Genomic DNA, 26,520 nt, shown 5'->3' on the forward strand with positions numbered 1-26,520 from the left:
ATGAAATATCAGCATGAATCCAACCCCTTTGTTTTACATCAGATATATCTAAAGTCCAGAGAGGCTGGTTGCCTTGCCCAAGGTCATCCAGCCAATTTGTGATAAAGCTGGGGATAAAACTAAGCCCTTTTACCTGCTAGTGTAATGTGCTAAAAGAATCAAATTAGAAGGTACTGTGGAGGTTGAATCCTTTCTACAATATCCCTAATAGATATCTATCTCTGCTCAAAGGTCTTCAGTAACAGGGAACTCACTACCTCCTTGGGGTAATCCATTCCATTTTCAGTCAGCTCTGATTGTTAGAAAATCCTCCCCTATTTTCAGATCACATGAGCAGCAAGATGGCAGACTAAATATTTTCTCCAGTCCCCACAACCTCTCAAACCTTCCCAAAATAGAAATCATGCACCAAAGATAAAGCAGCTTCATCTGTTCACATGGTCTAGAACACAAAGAATCCAAAACAAAGTTTGAAAAAGAACCCAAACCTAGGAACTAATGCTCACTGACCCTGAGATCGCTCAGCAGTCCTCATCCACTTCCCAGACTACCAGCCTCAAGGCCACACTAGCAGACCCAAGGACACAACAGAGGCCTACATCAAAACCCACCCCTATACTCCAATCTCCCCTTTTCCTTTCCAGTGCCACAGAGTCTTTGGCTCCAGGCTGTGGAAGTTTTCTCAGGCTTTGAAAGCCAGCTTGACCATGGCCCTTCGGGAGCAAAAGCCTACCAGCTACTGCAACCCAGAAGTACCGACACTGCAAAGCTCTAAACTGCCAGTGCTAGGCCATACAACTATGGAACAGAGAGAGTAGGGATGGGTCACCAGGACAGGACACTTCATTTAGGGAGCTGCGCAGCACTCCACCAAGCCAAGCGTAGCGTCCAGTTAGGGCAAGTTCAACACCCAAGAGTCAGTTGGGGCGGAGACCTAGGCTATGAACTGTGAATTGCCCAGTCTTCAAGGAAACCACAGTCATAGAGAAGGGAGTCTGAAGTGAGCAATAAGGAAAATAGGAAGGGGGCCGGGGTAAAGGAAGAAGAGACTGAAAGTACCAAAGATTATAGGAGACCTTGAACATAAATAGGTAAATCAATAGGAATAACAGTAACAACAGAAGGAAATATGGCCTCCGGATGCAGTAAACTGGTTCAGGCGTCTATGAATAAGCACTGCGAAATGAAGAGAAACTATCTAACATGGAAATGATAAAAATAGAGGACCCTGTGGAAGTTAGGAGAACATGGAACCACAATACACTATTCCTGAGCGGTTTTGATGCCTGAAAAGTTTCTTTGTCCTGTGAGGGGTGTGAGTTGGAACCCCTGAGAGCAGTGCACCAAGAGGATTAGGATAACATGGACCCAGGAAGGAGATTTCCAGGCAAACGTGGGGGGTGGGGAGGAGTCAACAAGAGGGAGGGGGAGACGCTTTACCATGGCATGGGGCAGTGTTATCTGTGACACCTGCAATAATTGGCAAAAGAGAAAAAGGGAATCCCTACAAGGCAGCAGAAAGTGTCTTAGAGGCCACAGCCTAGAATGGATAACTTGGAAGCTTTGATTATGTGAAGAATACAGAGAAAAGAGAGTATGACCAGATGGTCATAGCGGCCTGAATCAGAGAATGAGAGTCTAGAGTAAACAGAGGGATGATGAAGAGAATGAAAAAAAATCCCTTTTCAAAAGAGGCAAAAGGATGTTAAAAATATAAGGAACAGGACTAGCTGAAGGGGAAGAGAATAAGGGGGAAATCTACCTGACTGAGAGGAAAAAAGAGGGGGTATAAATATATAACCAGATAAAAGCAAGAGAGAAGAATTAATAAATAAAACCCAAAAGGGAAAGGGTTAACAATATAAGAAGGGGTCAGAGGCGTAGGGAAGAGAGCCAGTGGGAACAGGGCCACATTAAAAAAAAAAAAGACTAAAGTAACTGAAGTGTTTACAGCAGAAGGCAAAATATCATGACTTAGAAAAAATTAGAGATAGATGGAGAAAAACATAAACCAAACTGTTATAACTTCAAAACATTTCAATAAAAAGGAAAGTGACAGATTCAATAAGAAAACAAAACCCTACAATCTTTTGCTTACAAGAAACATTTTACAAACAAAGACACTATCAAGGGAAATGATGAAAAGAAGTAAAGGACAAAGGGGAGAATAGCACTTCCAGACCTCAGACGATACTCTAAAACAGCAGTCTTCAAAACCGTCTGGCACTGGTTAAAAAAAATAGAGGAATCAGTGGGATAGACTAGACAAGAGAGATTAAGAAGCAATATAACTCAGTGTTTGATAAAGTGGAAAACATAAGTTACCTAGGGAATAATCTTCTATTCAGTTGAAAAAAAATATACTGGGAAAACTGGAAAGCAGTCTGGCAGAAATTAGGCTTAGACCAACACCTTACACCACAATATAGCCTAAAGGGACTTTTCACATTAATAGTAAAGATCATACTATAAAAAAATAGAAGAGAAAGGGATCATATACCTCTCACAGCCGTGGGTAAGAGATATATTCTTAACCAAATAAGAAATAGGGGCAGTTACAAAGATAAAATATATAACTTTGATTACTTGGAACTGAAAAGCTTCTGCATAGACAACATTAATGCATCTACAATAAGAAGGAAGGTTGTCAAAAGGGAAAAAAAATCTTTGTATCAAATGTATCCTATAAAGGTTTGTCACCCAAGATATGTAAATAATAAATATGCTTAAAACTGATAGCCAATTCCCAATAGATAAATGGTTAAAAGATAAGAACAAACAGTTCTCAAAAGGAGAACTGCGAAGTATTCACAATCACATGAAAAAAAATGTTCCATATCACTAATAATAAAAAGAAATACAATCAAAGCAACCCTGAGGTTTCACCTTATACCGTGCAAATTGTCAAAAATGATCAGAAAATGGCAGCAGTGAATGTTGGAGGGGGTTGTGGGAAAATAAGAAAACTAATACATTATTGGTGGAGATGTGAAGTGGTACAACAATTTTGGAAAACAGTTTAGAATTGTGCAAATGAAGTGACTAAAAAGTCCATACTCTTTGAACCAGAGACTTATTACTGACTTAGTGCCTTCAGGAAGCCATCAATAATTTAAAAAAAAAAAAGAAAGCAAAGAAGGCCCCATATATATTTTATTTATTTCTATTTATAGCAATATTTTTGGTGAAAGCTGGGATATTGGAAATTGGAATTGGAAACCAAGTAGATACCCATCAACTGAGGAATGGCTGAACAAATTGTGGTACATAAATGTAATGGAATACACTACTGCATTGTAAGAAATTATGTGTGTGATCAGTAGAGAGGCATGGAAGGATCTATATGAACTAATGCAGAGTAAAGTAAGACCTAGAAACTACAGCAATGTAACTGAAAAGAACAACACACCAAAAAAATCAAAGTAAATGTAACAAAATTATAAAGATCAAGCAGGATTCAAATAAAGAGAAAGACAACACATATAAGATGGCTCTTGGAGAGGGAGCAAAGGACATGGGATACTATGGTGAGTGTAAGAAACAGAGAGGGGCAGCTAGGTGTCACAGTGAGTAGAGCACCAGCCCTGGAGTCAGGAGGACCTGAGTTCAAATCCAGCCTCAGACATGTGACACATTTACTAGCTGTGTGACCTCGTGCAAGTCACTTAACCCCAATTGCCCTGCCCTCCCCAAAAAAACAGAAAAACATCAATAAAAAATTATTTTAAAAACAAGAAAAATCTGACTATATTTGAACCAAAATACTCTGCCTTGAAACTTCTACCTACTGGTCCAAGTTCTATCTGCAGAAAATAAGTCTAAGCCTCCTTCCAAATGGTATCCCTTCAGATGTATCAAAACAACTATCACATCTTCAGATATTTGACCATGGGTGGACTAGGTAGCACAGTGGATAGAGCATTGGGTTTTGAGTCAGAAAGGCCGGAGTTCGAATATAGCCTCGGACACTACTAGCTGTCTGACCCTGGGCAAGTCACTTCACCTCTATTGGCCTCAGTTTCCTCATATATTAATAATAATAGCTAACATTTACATAGCACTTATGTTCAGGCTCTGTGCTAAACATTTTCCAGTTTTTATGTTATTTCATCCTCAAAACAACCCTGAGAGATAAGTGCTGTTATTATCCTAATTTATCTTATTTTTAAAGATGTTAACAAAAGAAATTCTAGAGCTTCCTTCAGTAACCTATTTGAATGTATAATAACCCTCAGAATTAGAAAGTTTTTCTTTTTAGTAATCTAAATGTCAGGGATCCCTGTGGGGACAAAGATATGCAATTCACATAAAGTTAACCTGCCTAGCAGTTACAATAGAATAGATACCACCAGGTACAGCCTGGTGTTTAAGGAACTCTGGTTCTCTACTCTGTCTCTACATGCCCCACTGGCCCTACACTGTGGCAGCCCCTAAAATTGAGCTTTGATGAGCTTTCCCCACCCTTCTTGACCCTGACCTTCTATGTTCCTGACTTGGGCTTACCAACTTAATTTTAATCTCCTTATACTTTTCATATACCTCATTTAATGTTTGTTGCATCTGCTTCACCAGACATTCCAGTCCTTGTGGGTTTGAAGATAGCTAGCTTACCCAACCAAAACTGGAAATATCTATTGCTGCCCAACTTTACTATTTGATTTGGCATTTTTGAGCCAGGATTACACCCCAATTCTGAATGATTTGGCCAAAGTGACTTAGCTAGGAAGGTCTGAGTGCTTTCTATTAACACTAAACCTTTCATGAGTTAGCTTATGCCCACTTGTGCCGGGAGGTAGCAAATGGCCAGCCTCTATCTTATAGTCCTTCATCTATAACTTTTCATAATTAATGACTGGTGAAAAAAATCCATTTTTAAAAAGACATATTTCTTCTGTCTTGTCTTTGATTTTGAATTATGATAAAGAGTAATAATACATAATAATTTTCTCTTTTATTTAGTATTTTATTTTTCCCCAATCACACATAAAAACAAATTTCAACATTTGCTTTTAAAAGTTCCCTCCCTCCCCACCCCTTCATTGGGAAGGCAAGCAATTTTTATAGGTCATATGTGTAGTCATGCAAAACATATTTCCATATTAGTCATGTTAATAAATAAAAACCCAAGAAAAATAAAAGTAAGAAAAGTATGCTTCTAACTGTATTTAGACTCCATTGGTTCCTTCTCTGGAGATGGATAGCATTTTTCATCATAAGTTCTTCAGCGCTGTCTTAGATCATTGTATTGCTGAGAATAGCTAAGCCATTCATAGTTGATCATCATGCAATATTGCTATTATCATGTACAGTGATCTGTTTTCTATTCATTGTACTTTGCATCACTTCATGTAAGTCTTTCCAGGTTATTCTGAGAGCATCTAGGTCATCATTTCTTATAGCACAGTAGTATTCCATCAAAATTATATACCACAGCTTATTCAGCCATTCCCCAATTAATGGGCATTTCCTCAATTTCCAATTCTTTGCCACCAGAAAAGAGCTGTTCTAAATATTTTTGTATATACAAGTCCTTTTCCTTTTTTATAGCCATTCGGGCATAGTTCCAAATTGTTAGCAAAATGGTTGAATCAGTTTACAACTCCACTACCAATGCATTCGTGTCTCAATTTTCCCACCTCCCCTCCAACATTGGCCATTTTCCTTTTCTGTCCTCTTAGCCAATCTAATAGGTGTAAGGTAGTACCTCAGAATTGTTTTAATTTGCATTTCTCCAATCAGTAGTAATCTAGAGCATTTTTTTCATATGGCTCTCTTTTGATTACTTCATCTGAAAACTGACTTCATTTTTTTTATCATTTATCAGTTGGGGAATGGCTCATACTTTTATAAATTTGACTCATTTCTCTACATATTTGAGAGATGAGGCCTTTATCAGAGAAACTTGCTTCAAAAATTTTTTCAAAGTTATGATTGCTCTGTATTTCCCTCCATCTTATCCTCCCCCCCCCCCTTTATTCTATTCTCTCTCTCTTTTCACCCTCTCCCTTCTAAAAAGTGTTTTACTTGTGACTACCCCCTCCCTCAATCCACCCTCCTTTCTATGAGCACCGCCCCCTACTTCTCTTATGCCCTTTGCCTCCTACTGTCCTGTATGGTGAGATAGATTTCTCTACCAAATTGAGTGTATATGTTATTCCCTCTTTAGCCAGTTCCAATGAGTGTAATTTTCAAGCATTACCTGCCACTTCTTCCATCTTCCCCTCCGCTATATATTGCCTCTTTTTTTTTATTTTTCTTTTTGTGTTTTATTTTTTATTTTTCTAATTCCATACTTTATTATTTAATATTTTTTAGTTTTCAGCATTGATTTCCACAATATTTTGAGTTATAAATTTTCTCCCCATTTCTCCCCTCTCCCCTACTCCAAGATGGCATACATTCCTATTGCCCTGTTCCCCAGTCAGCCCTCCCTTCTGTCACCCCACTCCCCCACTCCCATCCCTTTTCCCCTTACTTTCTTGTAGGGCAAGACAGATTTCTATGCCCCATTGCCTGTATATCTTATTTCCTGGTTGCATGCAAAAACAACTTTTTTTTAACATCTGCTTTTAAAACTTTGAGTTCCAAATTCTCTCCCCTCTTCCCTCCCCACACACTCTCCCTAAGAAGGCAAGCAATTCAACATAGGCCACACATTTTTCATTATGCAAAACACTCCCACAAATAGTCATGTTGTGAAAGACTATCTATATTTCCCTCCATTGTATCCTGTCCCCCTTTATTCAGTTTTCTCCCTTGACCCTGTCCCTTTTCAAAAGTGTTTGCTTTTGATTACTTCTTCCCCCTATCTGCCCTCCCTTCTATCATCCCCCCTTGTTTATCCCCTTCCCCCTACTTTCATGTGGGGTAAGATACTCAGTTGAGTGTGTATGTTATTCCCTCCTCAAGTCAAATACGATGGGAGGAAGATTCACTCATTCCCCCTCACCTGCCCCCTCTTTCCTTCCAATGAACTATTTTTTCTTGCCACTTTTATGTGAGATAATTTGCCCCATTCTATCTCTCCCTTTCTCCCTCTCTCAATATATTCCTCTCTCATCCCTTAATTTGATTTTATTGTTTTAGATATCATCCCTTCATATTCAACTCACCCTGTCCCCTCAGTCTTGCTGGGTAGGTGATTCTTGGTTTTAATCCTAGCTCCATTGACCTCCAGAATATCATATTCCAAGCCCTTTGATCCTTTAATGTAGAAGCTGCTAGATCTTGTGTTATCCTGATTGTGTTTCCACAATACTCAAATTGTTTCTTTCTTTCTGCTTGCATTATTTTCTCCTTGACCTGGAAACTCTGGAATTTGGCAACAATATTCCTAGGAGTTTTCTTTTGGGGATCTTTTTCAAGAGGTAGATTCTTTTAATTTCTATTTTACCCTCTGGTTCTAGAATATCAGGGCAGTTTTCCTTGATAATTTCTTGAAAAATGATGTCTAGGCTCTTTTTTTGAACATGGCTTTCAATTATAAATTGTCTCTCCTGGATTTATTTTTAAAGGTCAGTTGTTTTTCCAGTGAGATATTTCACATTGTCTTCTATCTTTTGGTTTTGTGCTGTTCTTTCTTGTTATCTTATAGAGACATTAACTTCCACTTGCTCAGTTGTAATTTTTAAGGAATTGTTTTCTTCAGTGAGCTTTTGTACCTTCTTTTACTATTTGGCCTATTTTAAGATGTTATTTTCTTCAGGTTTTTTGCGCCTCCTTTTTACCAGGTGTTGACTCTTTTTTCATGATTTTCTTGTATCACCCTCATTTCTTTCTCCAATTTTCTCTTTACCTCTCTTGATTTTTAAAATCCTTTTTGAAGGTTGTGGAGGCCATATTGACCCACTAATCTATTTGGACACTCTTCTTTGGCAAGAATAATGTGCAGTACACAGGCACAAAGAATATAAATTGAGTTACTAGTTATATTCACATGTCTGCTCTTTCTGCCTTGTTCCTTAATCAGGTTAAGTACCAACTTCTATACTGGTGAATGGTGGTATTTAGTTGTGGGAGAGTATCATAGCCAATCTGACAATTTATTAATCACAAAATAACAGTAAATCTCTAGCTTTTACAAAAAGAAAATCCTTTTTGAGCCCTTCAATGGCCTGACACCAATTCATTTGGGGGGGAGGGGGGGCTTTGGATGTAGGAGTTTTGACTTTGTTGTCTTCCTCTAGAGATATGTTTTGATCTTCCTTATCACGATAGTAACTTTCTATAGTGAGAATTTTTTCTATTGTTTGCTCATTTTTCCAGCCTATTTCTTGATTTTTAACTGTTTGCTAAAGTGCAGCTCTGCTTCCAGGGTGGAGCAAGCACTGTCCCAGGCTTCAGGGGTTTTGGGCAGCTGTTTTGAGAGATACTTATAGAGACCTGCAAGTTTTCACTTCTTCCAAGTGGTATGATCTAAGGAGAGGTGTTTACTTCTCTCCTGGCCTGTGTTCTAATCTGTGAATGACTACTCTTTTCTGCCCTGGAACTGTGAGAGGGTCCCCACTCCACTGCTGCCACAAGCTCTGGCATGCTCATGCTCCTCCTCACCCTGAGACTGCCACCAAGCACTGTGACCCAGATCTAAGAATGGGCAAAGCAACATAATCTTGCCTCAGTGCTAGCAAAGAGACCCCCGTAATCTTCCTCTGACCAATTGCTGGACTCCCCCTTACTGTCTGTGGACTAAGAGCTCTGAAAATAGTGGCAGCTGCTGCACATTCAGGGGTTCCCAAGGCCTGCTCCTGGTTTTCTGGCGTCCAGTCTGTGCTGGTGCAGCCTGCCCTTTACTGTGCTGTACTCTTACTCTGGTGCAACAGACATTTCTTGGTGACCTTCTAAGTTGTCTCGGGCTGTAAAATTATTTTACCCCATATTTTTGTGGGTTCTGCTGCTCCAGAATTTGTTTTAGGGCATTGTTTAAAGGTGTTCAGAGGAGTTTTGAGGAGAGCTCAGGCAAGTCCCTATCTTTCCTCAGCCATCTTGGCTCCGCCCCATCCCATAATAGTTTTCTAAGTTATGGCCTGGTGACATTTGCAATTCATTTCTAGGTCCTTTGACTGAAATGATTTGCCAGTTATATGCTTTACCGAAAACTAAAATACAAAACATTATGGAAAAGCTATAATAAATGCAATCACAAATTCTCAGTGAAATAAACTAATAACTTATTTCTTAGATCATTCATGTAGCCAACATAGCCATATGAGCCACAGAAATTCAATTTTTTTCTGCTCCAGTTTAACTGTGTTCTTAGCTGTTAAGAGTCTTATAATTATACAGACAGCAAAATTAAAATAGCCCACTGGAAGAAATGCTATAGTTTGTGAAGAAGCAGATTGCAGCTATTGCTCCTTCTACTGCAGTTCTGCCTCAGTCTTTTTCCCTGAGCCACATTTACCTTTCCGTCCAGTCTATCCACTTTGCATCCTACAGTGACTCCAAGCTGTGCCGGCCCTTTACTTCAGGCCCTCCTTCACTCCCTCCTATAACCTGGAACAACTTGATCATCTTTGTGGACCCTTACTTTTTACCTTCTTAGAGCAGTGTCTGTCTTTAGCACTGCTTCTGCTACCTTACCCCATTCCAAAATGGTATGCAGTGCCTTGGCTCATAGTATTGCCTCTGCCCTCCCACTTCTCTCCTAAATATATACTTACTGGCAGCTCTGTGCTCAAAGTGGAGTATGGGCAGCAGAATAAAAAATAGCCCTAGAGTCTAGTGAGGATATAGGAAACAATAACTCCACGATGTCTGTGTCTATACAAACATGATTTCTTTCATTGGTTCCGCTTAGAACATGTTAAGTGAAACAACATCAGAGAGGAATGACAGGTTCCTTTAGAACAATGTTGGTAAGGGGAAAGACAATGAGGATGAGAGGAAAAACAGAAACCATCTGGAAGAAGGTTACAGTGGGATTTAATAAGGGTTATGGTAGGGTTTGGATATCTTATTAACATTGTTTCAAGATAAAAGAGGTTAGGGCAGTGTCATCTAGAATTTTCTTATGTGGGATATGTACTAGGATATGTGCATAAAATGGGTATATTCTGTCTCCAGTCCACACATAGAGTATCTAAATGTTTGTCTCTAGTATTGTGTACTTTTGTGTTAAGGGTAGGAGTGGAGAACCAAGTTGAATAGAATCTATGCAAATTATATTTTTTAAATCATTTAAATTTAATGGAATATACTAATCATTTTCCAAAATAATTTAGAAGATTATCTAGGAGGAGAGACAAAGCTATATAGGTTAACTTTAAAATTAAATAGAAATGTATTAATATAGTAAAATGTTTTCTAGTCTGCCTCTCTCCCTCGTGGGATTCTGTTGATAAGAACGTACTATCTAGTATGGGGTTTGCATTCTTTTATCTTCTCTTTTTCCTTTCTACCTGACCTTTAACCACTTTGCCACTCGTTAACATTTGCCGATACAACAAGAGACGTTTTTTTTTTTTGGCTTCTTATTTTTATAAAAAAAAAATTTCACTTATTATTATAAAAATTTGATTGAGAAATGCTTTCAATTATTGGGCAGAATTGAACTCTGAGACTGTCTTTGGTATACTAATATAATGGGTAAGGCTGGCATTTGGTTTCAAGCCAAGCCTTAAAAAGGATTTTACCTTGGTGGGGTTACCAAGGTTCTAGGGTCTGGCCTATCAGCTCTAGAACTTCAATATTCAACTTACTCATGGGTGACCCAGGTTTGAGATACTTATCTCACATTATTGAAATTAATATACATTTCATTTGTACCAGAAAATTAATTTATAATTTCCAGTGACAGAAATATTCATGGTACCCTTATGTAGGACCTATGCCCTAATATCAAGATATGTGAAAGATATTTTTTTCATTTTATGCTTGCAGGTTAATTATTTGCATTCACAAAAGCACCTGTGTTTTATTTTGTAAAATATTGAAATGTAGGGCTAATGAACAAAGTACTTGAAAAAAAAAACAAATTAGTCACCAGAAGATTGCTGAATGGGCATGTAGTCAGAGCAAAAGAGTTTCATGGTCTTATAGGTGGATGTTTCATCCAACTCTTGTAGAGATTGCTGAATTGTCCTCTTCCAGTAAAGCATGGTATCTTGCACATAGGAGATGTTAATCATTTTATTTTATTCATTTAAATTAAGTTCAATAAACATTCTTTAAGAATCTACTAAGTGGGGGGTAGCCAGGTGGTGCAATGTCAGGATGGCCTTGGAGTCAGGAGGACCTGAGTTCAAATGTGGCCTCAGACACTTGACACATTTACTAGCTGTGTGACCTTGGGCAAGTCACTTAACCCCAATTGCCCTGCCTTCCCTCCCCCCCCTGCAAAAAAGAACCTACTATGTGCAAAACATTATCTTAAGTGGGAGGCATTAGAAAACAAAAAAGAAATGTCTCTGCCCTTAAGAAGATTAGTCCTGCTCGATTTATTCTAGTAGTATTTTTTTGTGGCAAGAAAAAAGTATAGAAGATGTGGGGAGTGCCCACTGATTGGGGAATGGCTGAACAATGACATGTGCCATGAAAAATGGCAAATATGAAGAATTCAGGAAAATATGGGAAGATTATGCTCACAGGGAGCCAGATTCAGATTAACTATAGTGATCAGTCTTGGTCCCAGAGAAGAAATAATGAAACCCACTTCTCTGAAGAGGCAGGATGCTACAGGAATAAATGGTTAGGCGCACTGTCTGACACAGCCATCTTTGTTCCGTCAGTTTGCTAAACTGTTTTTCTTTTTTACAAAAGAGAATTCATTGTTATTGGGAAGGGAGTATTGAAGGAAATGACTGTGATAAGGTGTCTATAAAATATTAAAAACAAAATGAATGGGCTTTCCTAGTTACTAGCATGCTTCTTACCGCTGAATAATAGCTTCTCTTGTCTTTGAACACTTTACTTCTGTGCTTGGAGTAACAGCAAAGTGAAGTGTAAAGTGCTGGATTTGGAGTTAAAGGACCTGGGTTCAGATCTTATCTCCGGGACTCTACTTGTGTCATTTTGCCTCTCTATGTATGCCTTAGTTTCTTCATCTTTAAAATAAAAGGTTTGGACTAAAGAGCCTGTAAAGTTCCTTCTAGTTCTAGAGCTCTATGATCTGAATGTGGTGGTGGTGATGGTGGTGTAGCAGAAAGGTGGCATAGTAGATGGAGCACTGGGCCAGGAATCAAGAAGACTCCTCTTCCTGAGTTCAAATCTGGCCTACAACACTTATTACCTGTGTGACCCTGGGCAAGTCACTTTACCCTGTTTGCCTCTTTTTCTTGTCTGTAAAATGAGGGGGAAAAGGAAATTGCAAACCATTCCAGTATCTTTGCCAGGAAAACCGGAATGGGATCATGAAGAATCAGACACAAATGAAATGACTGAGCAACAACCAGATTCTTTCCAGCTCTAGATCCATGTGGTCTAAATATACTGACTACCTGTAAACTTTATGGATTTATGATAATAATCACACAGAGATATTAAAATTAAATTACCACCCTTTGCCATTTCACCCAACAGAAATTGGTACTTTCTGTTGATAGTAGTCTAATTGGGAGGTGTTATGTTTAAGGAAAAAAGCTCCATATATTGGATTTTATGATATTTAAATAATCAGAAGCAATGTACTGGGGTGGAGGGAAGAGGTAAAACCATGTTCAAAAAGTGCACCTTCCCCAGTTAAAAGGTAAAAATGTTTCATGGATAGACATATCAAAGAAAGATTATATAAGTCACCACCTCATTGGGTGTACAGGTTAAATAATGTAATCTGAAGAAGACACACTAGTGTTCAAATAACCCAAAGAGTTATAAGATAAAAGTCATCTGTTAGTATATTTGATTTGTTTCATTATGCTTTTCATCCTCTGTGCCTGTTTCCAGGGGGCAGAGGAGGTCATTTTTAAGAAGTACTGGCGTTACATTCTGCACCAGTGAAGGCATAATTAAGACTTATATCCTTCTACTGTCCAAAAGCTAGACAAAAGGGGCTGCCTTATTGTTGTTAAAGGATCACGCCGAGGCAAGTTGGCAACATAGTGATCAAAGCACCTACAAATAACAAGATTTGCCATTCAGTTTTTTGTTAGAAAGAGGTACTGTTAACTAATGCTGCATAGCTCCTCCCTCCACCCCCAGTGGAGTTGGATTCAGTCAACATTTTGTTTGACTATAAATACTTGTAATAAAGGGGTTTTTTTCCTTTTTTTTCAATAATGGGGTGGGTGGGAGAGAGAGAAAATAAATATTTGTGGGAGGCAGAGCCAACATGGCATAGTAGCAGGAAGAATTATAGTGAGTCTCCCCTCAGCATTTCCCCCACCCAATCTAATAGTCTACATAGATCTAGAAAACACACCAGACTTGGATTTCATGATTTGGAAACCCAAGGGAAAAAATCACCGTGAGTCATTTTTCCAGCGCAGGTTGGCACTGGGAAAAAGAGATATGTGAATACTGGGCAACAAGCTCTAGCTAAGAGAACCCCCGTGGAGCATTCCAGTAGCACCCCCCTGAAACATTCCAGTATAAGGAGAGGCTGTATACTAGGACAAGAAGAGGTCCCAAAGCCAGCAAAGAAGGGCCAAAACTTGTGCGAGTTTCAGGAATAGTTAACAACTAGCAGTTCTGTCACTACCCAGCTTCAGGTCACAGATCTGGGGGAAGAGAGGAGGAAATCTGTGCTTAGGGGTAGCATTCCAGGGTAAGCAGCGGTCACAGACCCTAAGTCCTGTGTACCAAGCAAAGAGCAAGTTCAGAAGCAAGCACCACCTATGTGGCTCAGACCCCAGGAGCAGAGTAGGGTCTCAGCTCCAGCCCATTCTGAAGCCTGCCAAGTAATAACCAGGGCAGGAATCCCAGATGAAAGGCAAACTTTCCTTTCTGTCAGATTCAGCCACAATCTCCTGGAACTCCAACTAGAGCAAGCCCACAGGTATATTGTTCAGCCTCAAACCAGAATTTGCAGAGCTGAACTTGAGGGAGGAGAGGGAACAGGGCAGAGGAAGGAGGAAGGGGAAAGTAGCAATTAGGCTTTGCCCCAGATCAGATCAATTTGGGAACACTGAAAGCTTGCAGGTCTCCAGCCTGAGAAGCTATTGAGGTCCTGGAATAATATAACACGTAGTAGTCCAAGAAGGTAGCGGCAGTACCAGCTCAAGATGTTCCCTGCAGAAGTTTACAGAGACTAGCCCCTGACCAGGCACAAAGCAACTAAATAGGCAGAGCCCTCACTCTCTCCACTGTGCCACCGGCTACCTCAGGGCAGCTTTGTTTCAATCTCCAATAGAGCAGCTTGTATTTGATCCCAGTGTTAATGGAGAGCTGCTGAGTGTAATGAGCAGAGGACTGATGAGGGGCTTTGGGAATATCACTTCCAGATATGTTATCCTTAAGAGAGAGACACACACACACACACACACACACACACACACACACACACAGAATTAAAGTATCAAATCAAAGGGTGACAAGGAAAAGGCCTTTCTTGGCAAGGAGAAGGTCTTCCTCAGAGACTGAAACAAGGGAGGAAAAGCTGAATGAACACATGGAGGCTTTGTGGTACGGATTAGGGAAAACGAGGAAGCTCATCACAGACGTACTAATTGGTTAAGTTGTCTGCTAAAGTTTGGGGCTGTGTGGGGGGCAGTGGATAGCTGAGGACTTAAAGAAAGGGAAGTTTACTACAGCTGATTCAGAGAGTGTAATACAGAATGAGTTATTGAAAAATGAAAGGACTGATATCTGTCAATCAGTCTAGTATTTATTTTGGGCCTACTATGTGCCAACCCCTGTGCTAGGAGCTGAGAAGACAAGTACAAAAGTGTGACAGTCCTTGCCCTCCAGGAGCTTAAAGTGAAAGACATGTTCACAGATCAGTAAGTATAGACTATGTACAAAATAAGCATACAGTGAATTGGGGAGAGCTGTTGACAATTGGGAAAGTTATATAAGACCTCCAGAGGAGGTACCACTTGAGCTGACCCTGAAAATGAGTCTTAAGGATCTGAAAGATGTAGATAAGGAGAAAGAAGTATATTAAAGGCATAGAAAATAAAACCTGTGAAAAGACACAGATGGGATGTCGTATGCCCCAAACCAGTTTAATTGGAGTATAGAGAACATGAGAAGGAGTAACGTTGTACAGGTACAGGCACAGAGATAAGAGGTGAGACGTTATGTGTGAAGAACAGGAAGTCAGTGACCAATTTGGCAGCCTTTAGTGTTCATGGAGGGGAGGATTATATAATAACTATGGAAAGGTATCATAAGGCCATAAATTTAGAGCTGGGACTATGGAGATCCCCAAGGCCAACCACCTCAGGAGGGAATTACAGCCTAAAGAAGTTAGCTTACTTCTCCAGGGTCACAGCTAATAAGTATGTGAGGCAGGATTTGCACTTGGGTCTTCCTGACTCCCAAGTCCAACACTGTTCGCTACCTCACCTAGCTGCTTGGAGTCAGTTTGTGTTGGATGGTAAATATCCAGTAAGGCAGTCTGGATTTGATCCCAGAGTTAAGAGGGAGCTGCTGAGTTTGATGAGCAGGGGATTGACAAGATGCTTTAGGAATATCACCTCCAGATGTAACTTTTATCCTTACATATAATTCTCAGTGAGATGTAAATAGATCCAGAAAACACAGACCTCTGCAGAATAAGTTACAGTTAGCTCACTGTTAAATGTTGATATTAGTTTATGTAATCATGACTCTTTGCCATTAAATTGTCAGTACTTCTAAGTTAAGAAAAGCAAATAATTACAACTCTGTCACAACTTGACAATTTCATGAAAAACCTAGCTGTATATGAGCTATTTATAAACTCTTAGCTGATCCAGCTGACCACACTTTTCATATTCTTTCACTTTACAGACCAAAAAAGGACCATCTGAGGGGCTTAAGACACAGAAGACAAAAAGGACATAATTTTTGGAAGAACTTCAAATATTGACAATCACTTTGAAAGGACTTATTCTGGAGAAACATTTTAACCCTAATCATGTTCTTTGTACCTTTGGAATGATTGTTTTGAGATTTATTTTAGTCATATTTTTAAAGTTGAATTGTGCTAGCTGATTTCACTATAATTGTTAAGCCACATAGAGTAAAAAAGTATTTCATACTTATTTTTATCTATTTTAATACAGAATAATAATTTTTAGTGAATTATTTATGATCTAGGCTAAAAAGGAAGTTTTTTACGTTTGTTTAATTTACATTAAAGTATATGTCTTATAAATATTTGTGTTTCTATTCATCAATTTTTTCAAAAAATGTCCAGGCCCTGTAAATTTACAATTTAACATATTCTTAGATTATTACAAGGCCATTGTGTGAATCATCCTAGTAAGCAATTCATTTTAACTGAACACTTATTAAATACTTACCATATACCAAGCACTGTGCTATAAGCTGGAGATTCAAATACAAAACAGTCCTTGACCTCAAGGAACTCTCTTTTGGGGGAGGCAGGTGGAAAGGACAGGAGGCACACACACATTCGTATACATATATATGCGAAGTGTGTGTGAGTGTATACTGTGTGTATGTGTGTGTGTGTGTGTGTGTGTGTGTGTGTGTGTAATGGAAAATTGAGGCAAGAGAGAGAGGGCACTAACAAATGTAGCTTCATGGAAGGCTTCAAGAAGTAATTGGGGGTCAGCTACCATTTAATTATATATTAGATATATTTCAGATAATCAGTAAACTAATAGAAATAGTTAAATAAGTCCGTGAATCAACAAGTAGCCAAGTGTAATATAACCTAAATTTCATGCCAATATAAAACCAGTAGGATTTTGTTTATTTCACACTTTTTTTGTCTTAAATTATACCAGATTAAACATTTTGGGGATAGCATGCTGGGTCCGGAGTCAAGAAGACTCATCTGCCTGGGTTCAAATCTGGCTTCAGACGCTGTATGACCCTGGACAAGTCACTTAACCCCGTTTGCCTCAGTTTCATTATCTGTAAAATGCACTGGAGAAGGAAATCGCAAACCACTCCAGCATCTATGCCAAGAAAACCCCAAATGAAGTCACCAAGAGTTGGACACACCTGGAATGACAGAACAACAACATACATTTTTGGACTGTTTTCATCCATGTAGGGAATAATATAGTTAGCATTAAATATTAGTCCCTAAAATTTGTGAAGCACTTTACATATATTATTATATCATTCGATTTCCAAAATAACCCTGCGTGGCTGCGGCTATTATTGTCTGTTTGCTTTTTTGGAGGGGGGGGGGCAGGGCAATTGGGGTTAAGTGACTTGCCCAAGGTCACACAGCTAGCACATGTGTCGAGTGCCTGAGGAGGTCCTCCTGACTCCAGGGCCAGTACTCTACTCACTGCGCCACCTAGCTGCCCCGATGCTTTTACTATTCCCATTTTACACCTGAGGAAAGTGAGGTCGTGAGCAGTTAACTGACTTGGCCAGAGTCACTGCGCTGTTGTCCGATGCCTCTGTCCGTCCTCTCTCCACCAGCCATCTGGCAAAGAAGCCCAGCAAGTGCTCACCGGCACCCTCTCTAAGCAGGGTCACACAGCGGATCAGGACTCAAACTCCCAGGCCCATTTTCCATCCACTATTCCAGGGCTGCCTCTTGGATTGAATACCACGGTCTCTGATTTTTATGTTTTGTACAACGTTTCTCTCTGCTGAGTTTTTTTAAGAATATTTGCTTTTTACCTCGAAAGTCAACAGCACTCCAGGGTTGGGTGCAGGGAGAGGCCAAAAAGGTCAAAAAAAGCCCTTCTTAGGGATAGTTTTGCTACTATGGATTGAGAGGCTTTAAGTCTTATTCTTTCATTTAAATTGGGTATTCCATAAATAAGTCTGTAGCAAAGTCACATAAAAGTAGTTTTTTCCTCTGAGATTCATCTTTATCCCAGTATTGTCTTATAATTCATTAAAACTAAATTAATAGATATAAACTGATAATTCCACTTAAAGTGGGGGAAAGACCCATCAATACCGGGTACTTTTAAAATTCCATCTTATCATTGGTTTGAATCTACAAGATGTTGTCATGAGCACTTACAAATCTTTGCAATTATTCAAGATTCAAAGAGTTTACTCACTTTCTGAGAGGCACATTGCTGTATTAAAAGTTTATCAAAGTTTTTAAGGCTATTTAGGGGCTCGGAATCCATTCTACCTTATCACCCAACAACACCACTGCCTACCGTTATTTTCTAGTTCATCAGGCTTTCCTTCTTTGCCCTTTTCATTGCTCCTCTCTATATGGAATTGCTATCTCACCTCCATCTATCCTGATCCAGCCACTTTTTTAACAGTAGTGGGTTATCACCTAAAACTAAGACCATTCACTTTTTTTTTCCACAAAGGGATAATTATTTCAAAAACATACAAAAGGCACAATTTCCTACCACCATCTTAGAAGCACACTCTCCTCTATTATACCAACTCAGTCTCTGAGAAATGCTTTGCGCAGTATCTATATTACCTTGATCTTATGGTCAAAATGTTTCATGCTGGCAGAGATGAAACCTTGTCTCAGCTACTGCCAGGCTGGCTCCCTAAGGTCCTAGATCCTCCAGGGAATATTGATGCTGTGATGGTTGCAAAACCAAGTTGGCTAAGCTCCCACTACAGGATTTCCAGATTCCTAGAAGCCTGGCCTTTTAAAACTCTCAAGGTCAGATCTTTGCCTAAAATGAAAGCTCAAACTTTGAGGCAAAAGACCAAGGCTCATTTTCACAGGTCACATGTCAGCTGAGGAGGGATAGTATTATGGTCTAGGGGTCTTGGGAACCCCAAAATGCAAGGGCAAAGGGTGTAGGTCTGCCTAGAAAGAAATCAACCGTACTCAAGCCTTCTTTCAGTCCAAGTAATTTATTAAAACATCGGTTGGGATGAGCAAGATTCCTAGCGAGTATGTGTTATATGTGTTATATATGTGTTATATGTGTTATATAACGCCAATACAAGCCAGCTAGAGTTTAAATATCTGAGCAATTTAATGGGGGGTAGGAGTAGGGGGGCAAGATGGACACTTTTATACAGAAAGACTATGGGAAGATGTGGATAGAATTAAGGAGTAGCAAGTAGCCTGGGGTGGTCCCGTGGGCCAGGTGCAGACAATGAGGGCCGCAATGAAAAAGGGCAGTTAAAAGGATTATTGACTGGAATGGGATGGGTGCCTCAGATGAACACCAGGGACCTGGGTTTAGGGGCTTTGGGGTCCAGATTCCAAAGACATGGTCTTTTCCTTTTAGGGGTCCAGCACGACCCCCAGTCTCTGTCATCAGACACCATCATTGAAGGCATCAAAAACAAGAGGTTCACCAAGAAAGAGAACCAAGGAGAGTAGTCATTCATACATTCATTTGGCTATGTTCTGGGCGGATAGAGCAACTGGACCTGGAGCCAGGAAGACCCGAGTTCAAATCCAGCCTGTATAAAATGAGGATGATAATAGTACCTCCCTCCCAGGGTTATTGTGAGGACAAAATGAGATAATATTTGGAAAGTACTTTGCACATCTTTGAAAAATTTGTTATTTTTTCAGAGGACCTAAAGCCATTTTGTTTCACAACTGCATTTCAAATGTACTAAATATAATTCTCTTTTGAATAGTTTATTACTAATCAATAAATTTTGCAAAAGACACCTGTCCCCCAAAATACCAACTTACCACAAGCTTGTGGAAAGGCCCCAAAGCAAGCACATACACCCCACCTGCAACCCAATGAATCATTATTGGCCTCCCGCTACAGAAACTCCAAATTCTGCTTGATCTAGAGATAAAAGCAAGCCCAGCAGCTAGGTGATGCAACGGATGAAGCACCAACCTGGGAGTCAGGAGCACCTGAGTTCAAATCCAACCTCAGAACTAGCTCTGTGAACCTGGCCAAGTCACTTAACCCTGTGGCCTCCAGAAGAGGGGGGGAAGAGAGATTAAAGCAAGGTAGATATAGCAAGGCTAAATAAGCCACTCAGTGCTTAAACCCGGTTCCAACCTGTGAGAATCTCTAATAAATACTGAGCTTTGCTTACAACCTGCACACCTCTCACTCTGTCTTTCTTTCCCACTCCCTCCAGTATCCAGCCTCTGCCCAGAGCAAAGCCTTCTGTACAACTGCACCTACTTTTCAAGACTTGCCTTAGAGAAAATAGAGAAACCAGGGCAGGGAAGGTGACACTCATGACCTAACAGCATGGACACCTTGCCTTTCTACCCAACGTCAGGCTTAAGGGGTTGTTTTCCTTCCAGAAATCCATTAATGAGTCTCTTTTCTACCATGTACATCCCCCAAACTTTGAAGTGCCCTTCAGCCAATCAAAGAAACTTTTTCCCTTGAAGGATCTAGTTGGGGAGCAGTTAGGTGATGCCATAGATGGAGCAGGAGCCCTGGAGTCAGGAGGCCCTGAGTTCAAAGCCAGCCTCAGATACTCACTACCTGTGTGACCCTGGCCAATCACTTACCCCCAATTGCCCCCTCCCAAAAGGATTTAGTCGTGCTATGTATTTTCACTGATATTGTTTTCAAGAAATTAAAGTAAATTAGCTACATTCATATATCAAGATTTTTTTAAAAAGATTTCCTTTATGTGACTTCTTGATTGACTCATCATAATAACTTGTTTCTGCATTTTGTTAAATAATCTATGTACTTTATCCCTTTATAAATGATCACTTTTGGAGGGAGGGAGTCTTAAAAGGAAAATTGACATAACTTTCAATAGAAGGGTTCGGACCTGTAATTTCATCGGTATAGGGAACTTCCCCAGAAGAGATGCCCTTTATCAATACTGATCAGCAATGGTTTGCAACCTATAGGGGCCCTAAGAGGTTTAGTGGGGCAGCTAGGTAGTTCAGTGAAATTTGTTGTGCCTTCCTTATCCATACAATGAGAAAGCTATCAACAGGGCGGGGTGGGGCAGCTAAGTGGTGCAGGAGATTAGAGCGCAGGTCCTGGATTCAGTAAGACTCATCTTCCTGAGTTCAAATCTGGCCTCAGACACTTACTAGCTGTGTGACCCTGGGCAAGTCACTTAACCTTATTTGTCTCAGTTTCCTCATCTGTAAAATGAGCTGGAGAAGGACATGGCAAACCACCCCAGTATCTTTGCCAAGGAAACTCTCAAATGGGGTCACAAAGAATCTGACATGAATGAAAAACACCCCAAGGACAAGAGGTTAAGTGATTTTCCCAGTGTCACATAGCAAGTATATGTGACGTGGAGGTCTTCCTGGATTTCCTGTGCTACACTTCTCCTCAGATATTTGCCTAATATAAATTTTATCCACAATAATATAGCTAATTTCATCTTCTCATGAACAATTAGACACTTGTAAGATTGACTAAAATTAAATTCCTATCCCCCAAACATTTAGTTCATAGCATATGTTACTCCCTGAATGTCAGCCTTGTTAGTGCTATAATTAAGCAAGTTTTTAATGTTCTGAACATGTGTAGTCAAAATGTCACCAGCATTAAAAATGTGATCCTAAATCCAAGCATGGCCATTCCCCACACACTCGCAGCATCATCCTCTCAAGCATAGCTTCACTCTGCAAACTCAATCTCTCTGCTTTTCTTACCTCTGCTCTCCTTAATCTATATCTGGTTAAAAGCATCTTGACTTATTCATTATTATTGATACGCCTTGGTAGGGTTTCCCCAGGAGATCTAAGCAAACTAGCTATCACAGTCCCACCAAGGGAATGAAAAAAGGGAAGCAAGCATATGGGCTACAGTAAGCAGGGCACCGTTCCTCTGATCTGGTCAAAACTGTTTTTTAAAATGCTCGTTTGAGCTTGTTCTGTCACTTAGGTGGTCTAAAGGTACTAAGACTTCTCTAAGGCAAAATTTCCCAGTTCTTCCCATTTTTGGATGACCTGGTTTCCATTTCCTAATGATCCTGGTCACCTGTCAATATTTTTGCTAAATTGTGACGCCCACAATGAAACACAGTATTCCAGATGAGGCTGACCAGGGCAGAAATACATCAAGATTCTCAAACACCTCCCTCCTTCTGTATCCTAGGCTGCTATTAATTCGTGATCACCCTAGGTTCCATGTTAGGCTGCAATGTACTGACTTATACTGGATTTGTAACTTATAAAACTTCTTGTTATTCAGTCATTTCCATCTCTTTGTGACCCCATTTGGGGTTTTCTTGGCAGAGCTACTGCAGTGGTTTGCCATTTCCTTCTCCAGCTCATTTTACAGATGAGGAACTGAGGCAAACAGGGTTAAGTGACTTGCCCAGGGTAACAAAACTAGTAAGTGTCTGAGGCTGGATTTGAACTCAGACCTTCCTGACTACAGACCTAGAGCTCTATCCACTATGCTACCTAGTTGCCCTTTAAAAACTTTGGTGGACTTAACAGAAGTAAAATTTTGAGAAAGGGCCATTGTCTTGTCTCTACCCATATGTCATGATTATACCAGTATGAACTTAGATCTCCTTTGGGGGGGCTTTTTTGATGATGGACTTCTGTACAAATAATTCACTTAGTCACACAATCAAATGCAATCACTAGCTGAGAATTTTTCATCACCTAGGCACAGCCTTGCAGAAGGAAATGGCAAACCGCTTCAGTATCTTTGCCAAGAAAACCCCAAAAGGGGTGAAGTATCTGAAGCTACTATAACAACTCAACAACAAAGGCGTAGCCTGGATGGCCCAGTGGACAGCACTAAACTTGGAGTCCAGAAGATCAGAGTTGGCTCTGGCCTCCCAACTAGCTGTGGAGCCGTAGGCAAGTCACTTAACCTCTGGAGTCAGTTTCCTCAGAAGACAACAGAACCTGCTTAGAGGGTTTTTGTGAGAATGAAATGACATAATATATGTAAAGTGCTTTGCAAACTTTAAAGTACTATGCAAATATTAGCAATTGTTTAATTGGGAAGGTTTTTTTTTTGATTATTTTGTTTGGAGTTTGGAGAGCTAGGGTGGAAGTTTGTGGTAAAAAAAAAACTGCTAAAATGTTGAAATGATTTTTCTTTGACTCAATAAAATTTAAGAGTTTGGGTAGATAGTCGAACTAGTATTGTTTAATCTTTGGCTTTCCTGCAATGATTTTTCCATATTGGCAAAATCTTGACTAAAGGTTATTTGTTAACCTGTTTACTATAATTCCTTATCCTGGCAACCAGAGAAATCTCACTTCTGATAGGGATTTAATCCCTACAAGTTTAAAATTTGCTCAATTTTTAAAGCAAAAACCTAGTGAAGCCCTTTATCTCCTCATGTGCTCATGATGCAACAACCTCTTAACTTTTCTCATAGCCTCCAGTCTCACCCTGCCCTAATCTATACTACACACAAACTAGCTGATTAAACTTCTTAATGTACAGCTCAGGTCCTGTTCTTTCCCTGCCCCAAAGCCTTCAGTGAGCCACTCCTCAATGCCCACTGGATTAAAACCAAATTTCATAATATAGCTATTGGAGACCCTCTACAATCTATCATCACCCCAGGATTCCAGCCTTATTCTCTATAAGGGCCAGCCTAGCCAAGTGGAGAGAGCACAGGATTTTGAAGACCAGCTTCAAATCCCGCATCAGACCCTTAAAAGCTGTGTCATCCAGCCCAAGTTTTCCCACATAATAAAATAAAGATAAAAATAGGTTGCTAGGATCAAATGAGATAATGTATGTAAAATACCTTACAAACCTTTAAGTGCTATTACAAACATTAGCTATTATTACTTCAAACCAGCCTAGCTTTCTGCTCCAACTGGATTGATCCATCCACTGTCCTCAAGGAATACCCTGGGAATTTTTACTTCCATGCCTTTGCAGGAATGATTCTTTCTGCATGGGTTGAACTTCCCTTTCCTACTCACCCTTCGGCTTGTCAAAATTTTAAGGTTCTGCTCAAGGGCTACCTTCTCCACAAAGCTTTTTGCAACTATGCTAGCTCAAGTTGATCTTGGCCTACTTTGAAACAGGACTAGAAAAAGGCTTCTCCATCCCATCCCCACAGCCTTTGACCTTTATGATATCATGTTTGATTTCTTAGTTTGCTTTTATGTGTTTATCTGTCCTCTCCTCTCCAATGAGGTTGTAAACTCCCCAAGGACAGGAATGGAACTGTATCTTGAACGTATTTCTTTGTAACCACTAGGTTTAGACTGTGGGTAACCCCCTTGAACTCCACCCTGAATCTTCTCACTTGATCTGGCTTTTCATGCCCAAATAGCCTAGCCTCACCTTCCTAGGTCAGGTTACCTCCAGATTGCCTTCTGGCTGTTTCCCACTATTGATCCAGATCAAAATATCTATACCCAAGTCTGTTATGTAGCCCTCTGTTGGGTCATCTCCAGGTAGCCTTCAGCTATTTCCTACCCTGGAGTCTGACCTCATCCCAGTCACCCCAATCCACCCTAAACCCCTTCTCCTGTCACTTCAGACTCCACAGTCTTTCTGTATATAAGCTCCATCTTGCCTTCATGAAGGCGTTCAGATTCAATCTAGCTCAGCTCAGATTAATCCTGCCCCCTGGCATTAGCATCACAAATGCTTGAAATCTGAGTTATTCTTGACTCTTCACTCTCACTCACCCTGTGTGTCTAATCAGTTTCCAAATCTTGTCATTTCCAACTTCACAGTATCTCCCACAATTTCCCCTTCATCTCTACTAACACAGCCATCACCCTTGTTCAGGCCCTATTACCTACTACCTGGACAATTACAATAGACTCCTCTTTGATCCCCCTATTCAAGACTTACCCCATTCCACAACATCTGCCATAGCATCTCCACAGTGATCTTCCTAAAGCACAGACCTAACCACCGCTAAACTACAGTACTTGCCTATTTCCTCTCAGATCTGTTTGACATCTAAACCTCTTCACAATCTGGCTCCTTCATACCTTTCTAGCCTTTTAAGATTACCTCCTAGTCACATTCCTACTGGACTACTCCTTGTTTTATGCATAGGCCATTCCATGTTCCCTCTCCCTCCTCTCATCCTCCAAGCCTAGAATGTATATCTTCCCCACTTCCTGCATGTTTTTAAACTCAGTTACTACTTTCTATACAAAGCCTTTCCTCATTCCCCCAGCTGTTTTTTGTGCACTTCAACCCAAAACTATTTTGCACTTAATTCTGTTTGTATGTATTGTCTCCTCCCTCTCATTAATAATATTGCTTCCTCCATTAGAATATAAGCTCCTTGAAGGCAAGGACTATTTCACTTTTGTCTTTATACTACAGGTCGGAACAATGACTGATACATACTAAACACTTAGCAAATGCTGATGGTTGATTGGTCAACTGTATTCTCCATTTTCACATTATCTGGCAGCAGATAAAATGTTACAATTGGCCAAAGATAACAAAGTCTTGGGAAAGGAATGGAAAACCAAAGGAGCATAGGTGATATTTTTCTCACTGCTGGATGTAGAAGAGAAAAAAAAAATCAATCTGGGAAGTGTACAGGATGTCCCAAAAGTCAGTTTGCTAAGTGACTAGTTGTCTAAGAAGTTGGCCTCTAAAAGAAAGATTTGGTGTCACTTCAAATATAGAAATGGCATGTTCCTAGCTAGGCACGGGTTAGACCTAACAAAGACTAGTGATAATATACTTGCCTAGTGTATTGTAATTCTTAATTAAAAATCTAAATTAAAATAATCAAAATCAAAATTTGAATTAAATTAAAAACTAAATTTAAAAGGTCCAAATTAAAATAAAATGGAGGAGAAAGGAAATTGCCTACGTATATCTCCTAAGCTAGAAGGATAGAGGATACAGGAAAAAATGAAAATCAGTTAAAACATCCACAAGTTCACAGCAAAAAAAAAAAAAGAAGAAGAAGAAGAAGAAGCATTAAGACCCAGACCCATGACCTAAGTAGCTTTTGAATAAAGGAATAAAGTTTAGGCAACAATAGTGGAAGCTAGAAATACTAATGGAAGATGTCAAATTTCTCCTCATGGGTATCACAGAGACTTGAAGTGATATAAAACTCACCAATAGAACATGACTGGATGTAAATTATTCAAAGGGAAAACAATAGACTAAAGGAGATGGGAGTAACATTGTTTATTCATATTTATGTTTAATAATGTTTAATAGTATTTAATGTTTGATAATATTCACTGGTGCCAAGATGGTGGAGTGAGGAAGGAACCCTCTGAAGCTCTCCCAAATATCCCTCAAAACAACTTGAAAACTGCCTCAAAATTGATCTAGGAACAGAGAACCAGCTTACCAGCAGTGCAGGAAAGGTCTGTCTCACTGGGGTGGGAGGGGAACAAGTTCCAAGAGCAGCAGCAGCATCCAGGCTTACAGCAGGAGGCCTGCAGCAAGGATCTAAGCCTGGGGTGATCCACCAGCAAGATCCCACCCAGGTCCTGCAAACCAGCAGGACTGTAGCTAAGTGAGCAGTCTGTGTAAAGCAGCAAGACCCCACTCCCAGCAAAAGCTGCCAGGAAGACCTTGATGCTATTGCTGACCAGTACTGAAGTCCTGCCCTAGGGCTGGTCAACAGCAACATCCCACCACTGAAGTCTCCCAGCAGAGAGATCCTGTTGCCATAGCA

The 26,520-nt window shown here is 40.0% G+C and overlaps 1 protein-coding gene across 1 annotated transcript in view; it reads left to right on the forward strand.

Annotated features, from left to right (window-relative positions):
- Positions 1-16,084, forward strand: part of PIBF1 (progesterone immunomodulatory binding factor 1) — a 320,308-nt gene extending 304,224 nt beyond the window's left edge. The window contains exon 18 of the mRNA XM_036756551.1: positions 15,868-16,084. Within this exon, the coding sequence (XP_036612446.1) occupies positions 15,868-15,921 (54 nt within the window). The 3' untranslated portion in view covers positions 15,922-16,084. The remainder of the gene's footprint in view (positions 1-15,867) is intronic.
- Positions 16,085-26,520: the final 10,436 nt, after the last annotated feature.

This window comes from Trichosurus vulpecula, chromosome 4, assembly GCF_011100635.1.
Source record: "Trichosurus vulpecula isolate mTriVul1 chromosome 4, mTriVul1.pri, whole genome shotgun sequence".
NCBI lineage: Eukaryota > Metazoa > Chordata > Mammalia > Diprotodontia > Phalangeridae > Trichosurus > Trichosurus vulpecula.